This window comes from Auxenochlorella protothecoides, assembly GCF_000733215.1.
Source record: "Auxenochlorella protothecoides strain 0710 unplaced genomic scaffold scaffold2, whole genome shotgun sequence".
NCBI lineage: Eukaryota > Viridiplantae > Chlorophyta > Trebouxiophyceae > Chlorellales > Chlorellaceae > Auxenochlorella > Auxenochlorella protothecoides.
Genome location: NW_011934268.1, coordinates 333,043 through 344,408, shown reverse-complemented (window position 1 = coordinate 344,408; position 11,366 = coordinate 333,043). Strand labels below are relative to the sequence as shown.

Sequence of the window (11,366 nt, the reverse complement as noted above, 5' to 3'; positions counted from 1 at the left end):
CCCGTGCACCGCTCACAGATGAATCCAATCAGGACCAGCCACTTGGGGCCCGGGTAGGCGTCGAAGATGAATCCGGGGACGTCGTTGCCGAATGCAGAGTAGTTGGCCACGGCCACGGTGAAGTAGAAGGCAAAGGAGGCGGAGATGGAGATGATGGAGGCCGGCTTCATGGTCTTCACAGCCTTGGGGGGCTGGGAGGCAGGGAGGGGAGAGGGGAGAGGGGGGTGGGAGGGTGGGCTTCGTGTGGTGTGGGAGGGGCCCGGCGCAGGGGGAGGGGGCGTCCCGGAGCGCCGCCGACGTCGAGGCCCGGCCAGCGTGGCTGGGGGGATGCTGCCAGCCGCCCGGCACTGCAGCCTTCCTCCTGGCTTCCCCCACGACCCACCTGGCGCAGCGTGTCCTGGATCTCCAGCAAGATGACGGCAAAGGAGTAGGCAAAGGCGATGGCCCCCAGCGAGCCCAGCACGCCAAAGGCCTTGTCCGCCGGGTCGGTCACGATGCCGCCCACGGAGCCCAAGCGCGCGCCGGCTGCACGCGCGTGGTGTTGGCTGGGGACTCAGGGTGGGCGGGGCCAGGGCGTCGCGGCGAGTTGGTCTGGCATGCTCGCATGCATGGACCACCCTTACATTCCCGTGCATCCACCCACAGGCCTTGCGAGCATGCTGGGCCCTCCCCGCAGCGAACCCAGGCCCCACTCACAGTACTTGAGGCCCAGGGAGAGGGCGATGCAGGAGTAGAAGATGGCGGTGAAGACGCCCATGGCGGACACCCACCAGGCCGACTCGAGGGAGGGGACCTGGGACAGGAACAGCTGCAGGGCCCCAAAGATGAGCACCATCTGCCAGATGGTGTCGAAGCACTGGGTGGAGCCGCGCCAGGCGCAGGCGATCTCTGCCACCGCCTTCATGGAAGTGGCCGCCGAAATGGTGTAGGTGATGCACGTCAGCACCATGTTCAGGCACTGGAATGTGGACACGCCAACGGCGCTGTAGTGGCCCTGCAGGTTGTTTGGGCAGGGGGGCGAGAGGGAGGAGTGTCAGAGCCCTCCTGGGTGGCTGCTCACCCGCAGCTCCCAACTGGCTCTGCACCCACCATGATGCTCTTCACGGCGCTGTGGTAGCGACCATGCTCCACGCCATTAACCTCGTAAATATCAGCCAGGAGCCTGGGCGATGGTGGGAGGGTGGGAGGGGGGTCGTGATGCCGCGGTTGAGGTTGCTCACCCGCCCACGCCACACAGGAACATCCGGAGCCTGGGGCCCCGGGCCGGCTGCGCACATGCTGGTCAGAAGCGAGATGAGGTAGAACACGATGATCATGAGGGGCCCCGCAATCCATCCAAGGTAGGCAACAGAACGCGGAAGAGCCAGTACACCAGCTCCTGCGAAGCGGTACGGGAGGGGGGCGAGAGTGGGAGGCCTGAGTCGGCAAGCGTAGCCGGCACTCACACATCCTAGATTCTCTCTCCAGGCGACTTGCCACTCACCTACAACGCCGCAAAAAATGTGTATGGCCGCTGTTGTGCGCGTTCCTGCGCGGAGAGGGGACGCAGAGTGGGTGCAGCCTGCAACCCTCGTCGAGTCGCAAGGCACCGCGGTGAATGCCCGCAGACACACGCACTCAAGGAATCAGCCACGTCCGTACCGGTCTTTTCATTTGGTATGCCATTGGGATGGGCGTCCAGCTCTATCGAATTCTTCGTCATTTTTTCGTGAGGGTCCGTGCCACCCCGACGCCCGACTGGTTACCCCGGTAGGTGTTGTGAGCTCAGACCGCCCTTGAAGTACTCTGATAGCGCAAGTGTCGGCACACAAAAGCAATTGATGCACCGTGAGTCTGGTGGCGTGGATTTACGCCAAGGAGGGTGCTCGCGGAATTGGACGCCGCGGGCGACCAGCAAGCCCTCTATCGAAACCGCGCGATTGTCCCGGTGTCGGTGTGGAGGTCCAAGTCTCTTCACAAAACCTGGGGATACGCAAGGCAAATGTCCACCAGATTAGACCAATATTGTTCAAATTATACATCTGATAATTCGGAATGGCTCTCGGTCTGGTGCACCATCAGAGGACAATCGCACCTATGGGAGAATTCTCCCGATTCACGCGCGCGGGGCCGTCCGGACGTCCTCCACGTGGCGAGAGGTGTCCCAAGAATGGGGCGGTATGCAGACCAAGGTGCATCCCAGGAAACAGCCTTGGAGGAGCATTAAATCTTCGTATCTTCCTGTATGTTGTATAGATCTCGCGTCAGACTCCCATCTAGGCTGCAGCACCTCCCCTGCTTGCTCATCGATGATCACATGCTGGCAACCCTGCATAGCATTTATACAACCTTGGATCCATCTCCGTCATGAAACCTGCAGAGACCCTGTGAGCAGTTGAATTTAAGATTGAAATTATCGTTGGTTGAGAGATCAGTTTTCGAATCTGGGAGAGCAAAGGAAAACAGACCAAGTCTCGCTTCTCCAACCCCACGTTACTTTCATCTTGGAATTCGCTGAGAATCAATCCCTGATCATCAAGCCTCACTGTTGCAGCGAGTCAGACACATGACTCTGCTGCGGCTTCAAAGAATTTCCCACATGCGCACCAGGTGATCGTCATGTCCCCTATTCCCTCTCAAGGCGAGGATCAGACAGCCAATTATACATTCTATCGTGTGTGTGGTGTTGAGGCTTGAGGACGTCTCGAGTCTGGGTGAAATCGACCGCAAAGGATCGCCTCAGATCTCACGCAATGTGCTGGTCAGGACAATTCTTCAAGTCGATCACACGATGGAAGAGGTACTCAAGAAGACTGCTCGCCAAGATATCCGGTGAGTCTTCCTATCGTTTTGCTGGCTAGAGTATTTCCCTCCCCAGGGCTATACCAGCTTGCCCTTGGAAACCCCATCCCATGCTGCTGAAGATTTACTTCATGTTGGCGCCATCATGGAGAGAGTGTCTTCCGGGGACTACATGTCGGGCCTTGGAGCCGCGAAGGGTGCTTGATAATGAATCATAGTGGCATTACACATGCACTCATGACATCGCGCGGCTGCCCTCCAAAGTCCCTCATGACAAGGCGTGGTCGACCTTGACAGCACGGACCAGCGAAAGGGCACTCCTAGCGGTGTTCCCAGCGGTGAGCGTGCAATCCATTTGGGCCCGAGAAGCTGTTTTTGCCGCCTTTACAAGCTTTTTGGATGCTTTCTGCTCTGCTTTGCTTGCAGGACACTCCCATGCAGTGTCTACACCGCAACCCCTTGTCGCGGCCGGATCTCCGCTTTCGGAATCGGAGGATGGAGGCCGAATTCGTGAATGATCCGGCGTCCAGTTGTCGCCGCCTCGCCACCCTCACCAGCATCGTCAACATCTGCCTGTCCATTGGGTGCACGGTGCGCGCAGGGGAGTGCCGGCGGTGGCAGGACCAAGAGGCCGAGGCTCCCAGTAGGGCCCAGGTCCCCGCCTCCTGGACACCCCGCGGGTCAGCGCCACAAATGCCCCGCCCGCCCCCCCCGCATTCCCTGGCACAGGTCTTACTACAGGGCTGGAAGAGGTACCTTCAGTGTGCTTGCGTCATCCTCGAGGTAGGGGCCTTCCGTACAGATTCGGGATCAGGTTGTGTGGGGCCCCTAGCCTCGGCCCTTGGCTGCCCTTCCGTACCGGGGTGGCGTGGACGGGTGTCGCCGAACGCCAGCGGCACCCGAGACAGAATCCAACCGGATATCGTCAGCCCTCCTGGGCCTCCTCATCCGTCGTCGTCCTCGCACCCGCAGTCCGGCCTGGAGCTGCTGGCCCGGTGCCCCCCCTCCCCCGCCTCCACAGGCCTGCGCCTATGGCTCGGCCACGCCCTCCGACTGGGGTTCCTGTTGGTGCTGGGCCTCCACGTGTCCATCCCCACCCCCTATACCTACTCTGGCCCCCACCCTAGCCTGCAAGCCCTGCGCTGGGCGGCGGTGTGCTCGCGCGCCCCCCTCTTGGCCTGGGCCGCCCTGGGCCAGGCACCCCTCCTGCATCAGCGCCTGCTCAGCCTCCCCCTGGTCCTCGCTGCGGCCCTGCTTGCATCGCCCGGCTGCACTTGCCTGGAGGCTGGCGCGGAGGTGCTGCGAGGGGGATCGGGCTGGATAGGGTCGGACCTTGCCTTCCTCCTGGCGAGGACGGGCATGGGGGCTGGGCTGGAGAGCGTGCAGCTTGCTGCCAGGGCCCGGCCGGCGCAAGCGCTCTGTGTGACCCTGCACTGGGCAGCGCTGGTCTTTGGCGTGATCCTGCCGCAGCTGGTCTCCCTCAGTGCAGGTGTTGGTGAAGGAGTGGGGTGCCCCAAAGGAGAGGTGGTCCAGTTTCTGCTCTTGTTTTTCCATGAGGGAGGGGGGGGGGGGGCGGCGCGCATTAGGTCGCTATACAGGGAGGGATTGGGAGCCATCAACTCGAGGCATTTGGCTCCTGGCCGCTGTATGGCCTGGCGTCGTTTAACTCAAATACGCAGACACTCATTTGATCCCTACCCCGGCCGTGCAGAGGTCCGGGCCAGGAACAGCTTCCTGCGGCGCAAGGCGCTGCCCGGCAGGGTGTGCCCCTCCCTCTCCTCGACCACCGGGGTGGCCCTCCTCATCCCGCCCCTCACCGCGCTGAGCTGGATGGCGGTGATCGTCGCTGCGGGCCCTGCCTCTGCCTGACCGTGATGCATGGAAAGGGCCGTGACCCATTGTGCCCGGGGTCATACCACACGGAGCCCCCGTTCCCTTCACACACCTCTCCGTCCATTTTTCTCTCCTTGCACCAGGGCCCCAGCTGCCCCACAACCACAACCCTTTCCCATTCTTTTGGACCCCTCCACTGGCTTGAGGGCCTGTCGCAGGGCAGCCATTGTGCTGGCCCTCATCAGACGGTCCCCATCACCAGCCGACCCAGCTTGTGCTTTAGGGTCTTGCCCCGATGTTTGACTGAGCCTGAGCGGTACTTCCCCACCCCTCCGATTTTCCCCGGCTCGGACATGCTTCCTCCCCTACCAGGTTGTCCCTAGGCGAATGGAGTTGCCCTCAGCATCCTGCTCGCGCCACCGAGGTACCCTCACCCTCTACAGTCGCCATGGCGCCTTGCTCATGACCGCCGCAGCCCACCGGCGGACGGCCAAGAGTCCAACCCATGTGAGTGCCTTGTGCACACCCATCGATCCGCGATGCATCACCGAGCTGCCCCCAGACGTAGTCCTCCCTTCTTGGCACACGCCCCTTGGTACTCCTCCCGAAAATGCCAGCTCAGCCCTGTTGAGGCATGTGCAGGCCTACCTACATTATATACAAGTACCGGAGACGACTGGACCCCCTGTGGTGGTGGCCCCTTGATCCTCCTGCCCAAGCCCTACCGGTTGCTGCCATGCACGCTTGGCGCCCGCCCAGGCCTGCATTCTTTTTCCCCACCTGCGACGCAGATTGTTTATCAGAAGATATGGCAATATCCTTGAGAGCCTGGGAAGTGCCTCAGTACGGAGCAATCAGATGGTGGATGGTCTGCAATGTGGGTGCTGTGTGGGAGGAGCACACTGGGCAGCGCTGCAGCAATCAACTGTGGAGGCAGGTGGCCCCGGGACTCCTTACGGGGCCGGGCGCTGCTGCTGGCAGGTCTGCAGATAAGGTACAGCCTGAGATGTAGAAATGGGATACACGCCCGTTATGCATCTGCGGGGGGCCCGGCAGCCCGAGTGCGCGCCGCCTCCCTCAGCTCCACGGTGTACAGCTTTTGCTTCTGTGGAGGAAGGGGCATGTGGGATAACCAACGGGTGGGACACTGCCAGGAAGAGCTCTGTGAAGCCAAGCAGTGGGGTGGAAAGACAGGCGAGGAACACGCGGCCCCCTTTCCTCCCGCAGGCATGGCTGATGGGGCCCCCAGTCCTACAACCAGCGCACCTCCTTCAGGGTGTTCAGCAAGCCCTCCGAGCCAGGTGGCGGGCTCACACTCCCCGACAGCACATCCTCTGCAGTCCACCCCGCACCATACACCGACTCCATGGACTTGGTGTCCACAAACGTTCGTAGACCTGTGTTGAGTTTGGGAAGGGGGCGCCAGGGTGGACAACAAATAGATCAAACCTTGCCAGGGCTGCTGTGCCTGAGGGGCTGAGGAAGGGTTTGACCTGGAGTCTTTGGAAAAGATGGCGATCAACGTCTGCCGACCTTTCAATGTGGCAGGGAGCGCCACGATGCTGAGCCCAGAGCAAGCGACCCCTGCCCTCTGATTCCACAGCAGGGCCTACCCCTGAATGACTGAGAACTCTCGTCAGCACACCTTCCACACTGAGCATGTTGGCGATGACACCATTCACCAGATTGTAGGAGAAGAAAGTCTTGTTCTCGTTGTGTCCAAAGGAGAGGTGGGCGCCCGCCGACTCGCCCAGCGCGCCCGTGATGCACCCTCCCACGCCCAGCCTGCTCCCGGCAAATTTCTTCACCTCCTCAGGGGAGTCGACTATCACGCAGCCTGCACCAGAGTGGGGTGGACTTGCCGCGTGATAGATCGGCATGCGACTGTGAGATGTGGGCAAAAGACATTGGGAGGGGTTGTGTGCATCGATGAGGAGAGCAGGAGCGGGCAAGCAAAGTTGAGGGAACAAACGGAAAGCTCTCAGATGAATCAACCTCGCCAACCAAAGCAGTGTCATCTCCGTTTGCCATTGCATGCAAGATGTGAGCCGTCCTCCGCAATTCGTTCAGTCTTTCTATGCTGGAGACAAACCCCATTCAAAACTTCACGTACTGCTGATGGTGGTGTAGCCGACAGAGATGCCTATCCCTCCCGCCTTCACTTTGAGAAAGAGCGGGGCGCTCCATTTTGCGCTGGCCTGGGCATCCGCGGACGTTATGGCCGGGTTGTCCGTGGCATGCTTGTCGATGACCTAAGCAGTCAGGGCGGTGCAGAGAGCATGATGCTGGGGTCGATTTCCAGGGAGCAGGGCCTGCTGCAGCGGCCCTGGTCGCAAGCCTCCTGTACGGGGCCCTCAGTCATCAACTGTGTGATGGCCCAGCCTTGTGCATCCCTCCTCACCTTGGAAAGGATGAATCCCTGACCTGAACCACCTGTGATGCCCACCCCGACCTGCAGTTGTGCCAGAGGCTCAAACGTGAGTGCCTCTCAAGCAGGATGTTTGACACGCATCAGCACTGCAACACATGCCTCGTTTGCACTCGCCTTTTTCAAGAAGAAGAACGCGATGCCAGAAGCAAAGAATAATTCCCTGTATGAGGAAGAGGCGTCATGCCCAGCGTCTCTTTAGGCTGAAAACTCGTATGCACCTCAACGACTCGCAGTGCTAGCTGCGCAGCGCTGTCAGACTTGGTCATGGCCTGCAGACCCCTCTCCAGTGCCATCAAAATGTAGAAAAGCACCCTCAGCTCACCGTGAAGGCATTGCAGCTGCCCCTGTCTGAAGTTCATCCCGGGAGATCAGCTTGTCAATCACCTCTTCAGCCTTCCTGAACAGCTCCGCCACGCCCTGGCATGAATGGGAGGAGCCATGCATAGGGGAGGACGTGGGAGGCCAGGACGGGCAAGCCAGACAGGGGGGAATTCTCTTTCCAGTGTAAAGTAATGTTTCAATGGTACCACTGCCTCCATACCTCCTCGAGTGCAGCGTCTGCGTCCGTCATGTCCAACCAGCGTCAAGGGGGTACCCTCCGTTTCGTGGTGTAACCCAGTGGGAAGACCCGCAGGGATTGCGTAGCGAAGACTTTTCAGAGCATTATACAGGTCATCAAAGGTCGTTGCTGCACACGTATGCAGCGATCGCGATGCGATTCGCGCGAGGGGGCCCATGAGCTCTCAGCTCATCGATTACGTATGTCTCGGAGGAATGGAAGGGCACCACGAACAAGGGCATTTCGGATCTCGCTGTTGTAGCTGCATCTTTCAACAGCTTGAACTAGCATCACTGTCCTATCAAGCTTCAGTGTACATTCAGGGGCACACCCAGCTTGCATGGCTTCCTCGCGCATGCTCACTTTCAAGCTGTCTCCCTCCACAAGGCTGTTCATCCAGCGGGCGGACCTGACGACCTTCCGAGGGGATGCAATCGTCAACGCAGGTGCCTGACGTCCCAACGGACCCCCTTGTGTCCCACCTGTATTTTCTTTAATATGAGTCTGCAGAGCTCTGTCAGCTGTGGCATTTGCCCAGACACAATGAAAGCCTCACCAATCACTCCCCCCCCCCCCCACTCATCCCCCCTTTCCCCGCTCCCAGCGAACGAGCGGATGCTGGGGGGTGGCGGGGTGGACGGCGCCATCCACCGCGCCGCGGGCCCCGACCTCCTGCGCGCCTGCCGGGCAGTGGCGGAGGTCCGGCCGGGCGTGAGGTGCCCCACCGGTGAATGTCGCCTGACGGACGCGGGCGCGCTGCCCGCCCGCCACGTCATCCACACCGTGGGCCCCGTCTATGACGGCCCCGCCACGTCAGCGCCCCTCCTGGCCTCCGCCTACCGGGCCTGCCTGTGCGCTGCGCGAGACGCCGGCCTGGCCAGCATCGCCTTCCCGGCCATTTCCTGTGGCGTGTATGGGTATCCGCTGCGGGAGGCGGCGCGCATCGCGCTCAACACGTGCAGGGAGGAGGCGGGTGCGGTGCAGGAGGTGCACTTTTTCCTCTTCAGCGAGCCGACGCTGGAGGCGTGGACTGCTGGAGCCAAGGAGCTAGGGCTGGAGGAGGAGGGGGGCTGAGTACTTTGACCCTGGGGCATCCAGTCAGCGCTAGGATGTTGTGTGACGCGAGCGAATCGCCAGACCGCGCACCGCCTGCTCTGCACCATTGTCCTTTGATTCATTGCGGCAGGAGCTGTGCAAACAAGAGCTCGCCGCGCCAAGTCATCCCTTATCTGGGGTGGACCCCGGGCTTGGCTCGCCTGTGAGCTCAAGTAGGATGGCAGCGCTGCAGGGCATTTACCGCCGGCACGAGTTCAAATCGATGTGCACAAGACCCTGCAGCGGTGGCGCACAGACTCGCATGGGCCTGCGGGTGCCGCACCGGCTCGATGCCTCCGGTCCCTCGCATCAAAACAGTCTGAGCTTGGGGTCCTCCCCGGAAAACAAGCGCTTGTCCTCGGCGTGTTCCACCAGCTCTACCTTGTAGTCAGCATGCACCTGCATGGTGACAGCGTCGTGCAGTGGGGGCAAGCGCGTCGCGATTGCCAAGAATGGGCCAGCAGCAGCACGGAGTGGATGCTCCACCCCGTGCTGTGCCACGCTGCCTTGGACAGCCACACCCCCTGGCCCCGCCAGTGGCTGACCCAGAGGGGGGTGTCGCTTCACCCACCTTGTCCAGGGCAGCATACAGAGACTTGAGGGGGGCGGGCAGCTCCAGGTCCCCGGTCAGAGCCTTGGCCTGGTCGACGCCCGGCCCGTATGCGGCCCTCGCGGCATCCTCATCCAGGCTCAGGCACCCACCTGCACGTGTGCCAGGCTTGGTGAGATGGCGTGGGCGGCTTGGATGTGGGCACTGGTGGCTGAATGGGGCTCGCTGGCTCCCCGGCGCTGCCTGCACGAGGTGCCGCCATGGCATGCCAAAAGCTTTGGCTGCTCCCCTCTTTCCTCAAAAGGCTGGTATGCCACGCCAACCCGCCCGCACCTCTCAGGCTCAGGTCGACCATGTGCCCCTGCGCGATGGAGTACGACACAATGTCTCGCATCGCGGCAGGGCTGCCGAAGGTGGTGCCGGGGCGCTCCGCGGCATCAGAGGTGCCCAGGGCTGTGCGAATGTCGGCGCTGATGCCAATCCTGTTGTGCGGAAGGGGGGGGGGGGGGGGCGGGGGAGGGGGACTTGGGGGATTGGCCAAGGCCAGGGTGCAGGTGGGAGGGGGGCATGGTCCACTTCAAGGCCGGCATGTGAGACGTCCTGAGAGCCCAGGCTGACGCCATTTGTGGCGGGGCAGCAGACCTCCTGACCAGGACGGCTCGACACAGCCCCCAGTGTGCCCACTCACTGGAACTCCAGGAGGCCCTTGAGGGCCGCCTCAGATTTCACCACAGATATGCCTGCACAGGGCGTGTCGGTGATGCTGGCTGGCGCATCGGAACTGAGATGCAAGAGCAGACTCGAGCACCAACTGCTAGGGTGTCCCCATGCTGCCCTTTCACGGGATCTGCAGAGAGCGCACCCAGCCAGGCACTCACTCTTGATCTCGCTCACTCCGAGGGTGATACCCACCCCGCCCGAGCGAATCTTCACGAACACAGGGGCAGACCAAGAGTCCTCGCCGCCCACACCCGGGAGCTGTGGGGAGCACAGGGGGTAGTGGACATGTTGGAGGGCATCCAGGCCCTGCTTTGAGAAGCTGGCTTTGTTTCTCAGCATGCAGCCAACTTACGGCAGGGAGTATGCGGCTCATGTCCTGCCCTGAGATGCACCAGAGCACCGGCAGCAAGCCTGGCCTTGGCATCACCTTGGCAATGAGGAAGCCGTGACCGTGCTGGATGGAGGCAGCGATCCCGACCTGTGCGATGCATGGCCAGCAATTGGTGGGGCCAAGGGTGTCGAGCGGGTTGTGAGGTGCCATCTCGATGCACCAACTCAGAAGGCACAGATCATGGCAGAGCGGGGTGCTGCCTCCACATCCTGCCAAGAAGACACACCTTCTTACTAAGCATGAAGAGGAGCCCCTTGGCTTTGACCACCTTCCTGCGAAAGGGAGTTTGGTAGGGGCCGGAGGATGTGGGATGGTCTTTGGTGATATCTCCAGTAGAGAAGGAGTGTCATGAAAATCTCCACCCACCCGCGGGGTAGGGCCTCCGTGCCCCGAGGCAGCTCCTTCTGCATGATGAGCTTGTCCAGCAGGTCTACTGCCTGCTCGCTCATCACACGCAGCTCCTGGGGATTGGGGTTGGGACGTAGTAGGTGCCTGATCAAAACCCACGTGGCTCGTTGCCGCGAGCATCCCAACACTGTGCTATGAAAAGCGACACATTGGCCAGGTAAAGCTGTAAAACCTCATCAGATCGTATCATGATGTCGGAGACCCCCAGCACGGTCCGCTCCTGCGCGAGGCACACCTGCTCTGTGTTCGGCATTTTAACCAGTGCTCAAGTCGGCCGGCCCCACTCCAGGCGCTTGCGTGGAGGCAGTCACTTTCCAACCCCAACCTTTGGGACCAGAAGTGTAGCCTGGAACGATCGCAGGGTTCGCCACTGCAGTGTTGGGATGGTGGAAGATCTTCCGACGTGCGCAGCGACGTACGCCTTCTCGGGAGGGCAGATAGAAAACCCTAACCGAGGGAGACTCCAGATGCCCAAGTGCACGTGCTGCATCGAAGCCCAAGAAGAGGGCCTGACTGCGCCGGCTCAAGGCTGATCCCATTCGACTTGCGTATTCACTAGGATGATCAGGGGTACCTACTCGCCCAACGGGATTACGCC

The 11,366-nt window shown here is 61.3% G+C and overlaps 5 protein-coding genes across 5 annotated transcripts in view; 2 read left to right on the top strand and 3 right to left on the bottom strand.

Annotated features, from left to right (window-relative positions):
- F751_2179 (Amino acid permease 2) overlaps positions 1–1,702 on the bottom strand; it is a gene marked incomplete at both ends in the record, with an annotated part of 3,750 nt that extends 2,048 nt beyond the window's left edge. Inside the window, 7 exons of the mRNA XM_011401228.1 lie at positions 17–173; positions 383–525; positions 697–994; positions 1,090–1,162; positions 1,276–1,378; positions 1,484–1,528; positions 1,642–1,702. Of these exons, the coding sequence (XP_011399530.1) occupies positions 17–173; positions 383–525; positions 697–994; positions 1,090–1,162; positions 1,276–1,378; positions 1,484–1,528; positions 1,642–1,702 (880 nt within the window). The remainder of the gene's footprint in view (positions 1–16; positions 174–382; positions 526–696; positions 995–1,089; positions 1,163–1,275; positions 1,379–1,483; positions 1,529–1,641) is intronic.
- A 1,574-nt stretch (positions 1,703–3,276) lies between these two features.
- Positions 3,277–4,650, top strand: F751_2178 (hypothetical protein; the record flags this gene model as incomplete). Its single annotated transcript, XM_011401227.1, has 4 exons — positions 3,277–3,372; positions 3,511–3,564; positions 3,754–4,270; positions 4,493–4,650. The coding sequence occupies 4 exons, from the start codon at positions 3,277–3,279 to the stop codon at positions 4,648–4,650; spliced, it is 825 nt and encodes a 274-aa protein (XP_011399529.1).
- A 994-nt stretch (positions 4,651–5,644) lies between these two features.
- F751_2177 (hypothetical protein) lies at positions 5,645–7,489 on the bottom strand (the record flags this gene model as incomplete). The annotated part of the gene is made up of 5 exons (XM_011401226.1): positions 5,645–5,719; positions 5,881–6,011; positions 6,260–6,451; positions 6,728–6,866; positions 7,430–7,489. The coding sequence occupies 5 exons, from the start codon at positions 7,487–7,489 to the stop codon at positions 5,645–5,647; spliced, it is 597 nt and encodes a 198-aa protein (XP_011399528.1).
- A 470-nt stretch (positions 7,490–7,959) lies between these two features.
- Positions 7,960–8,678, top strand: F751_2176 (Macro domain-containing protein; the record flags this gene model as incomplete). The annotated part of the gene is made up of 2 exons (XM_011401225.1): positions 7,960–8,050; positions 8,209–8,678. 2 exons carry the CDS (start codon positions 7,960–7,962, stop codon positions 8,676–8,678), a joined length of 561 nt encoding a protein of 186 aa, XP_011399527.1.
- A 330-nt stretch (positions 8,679–9,008) lies between these two features.
- F751_2175 (hypothetical protein) lies at positions 9,009–10,809 on the bottom strand (the record flags this gene model as incomplete). The annotated part of the gene is made up of 7 exons (XM_011401224.1): positions 9,009–9,098; positions 9,271–9,401; positions 9,583–9,702; positions 10,128–10,227; positions 10,397–10,447; positions 10,587–10,632; positions 10,727–10,809. 7 exons carry the CDS (start codon positions 10,807–10,809, stop codon positions 9,009–9,011), a joined length of 621 nt encoding a protein of 206 aa, XP_011399526.1.
- Positions 10,810–11,366: the final 557 nt, after the last annotated feature.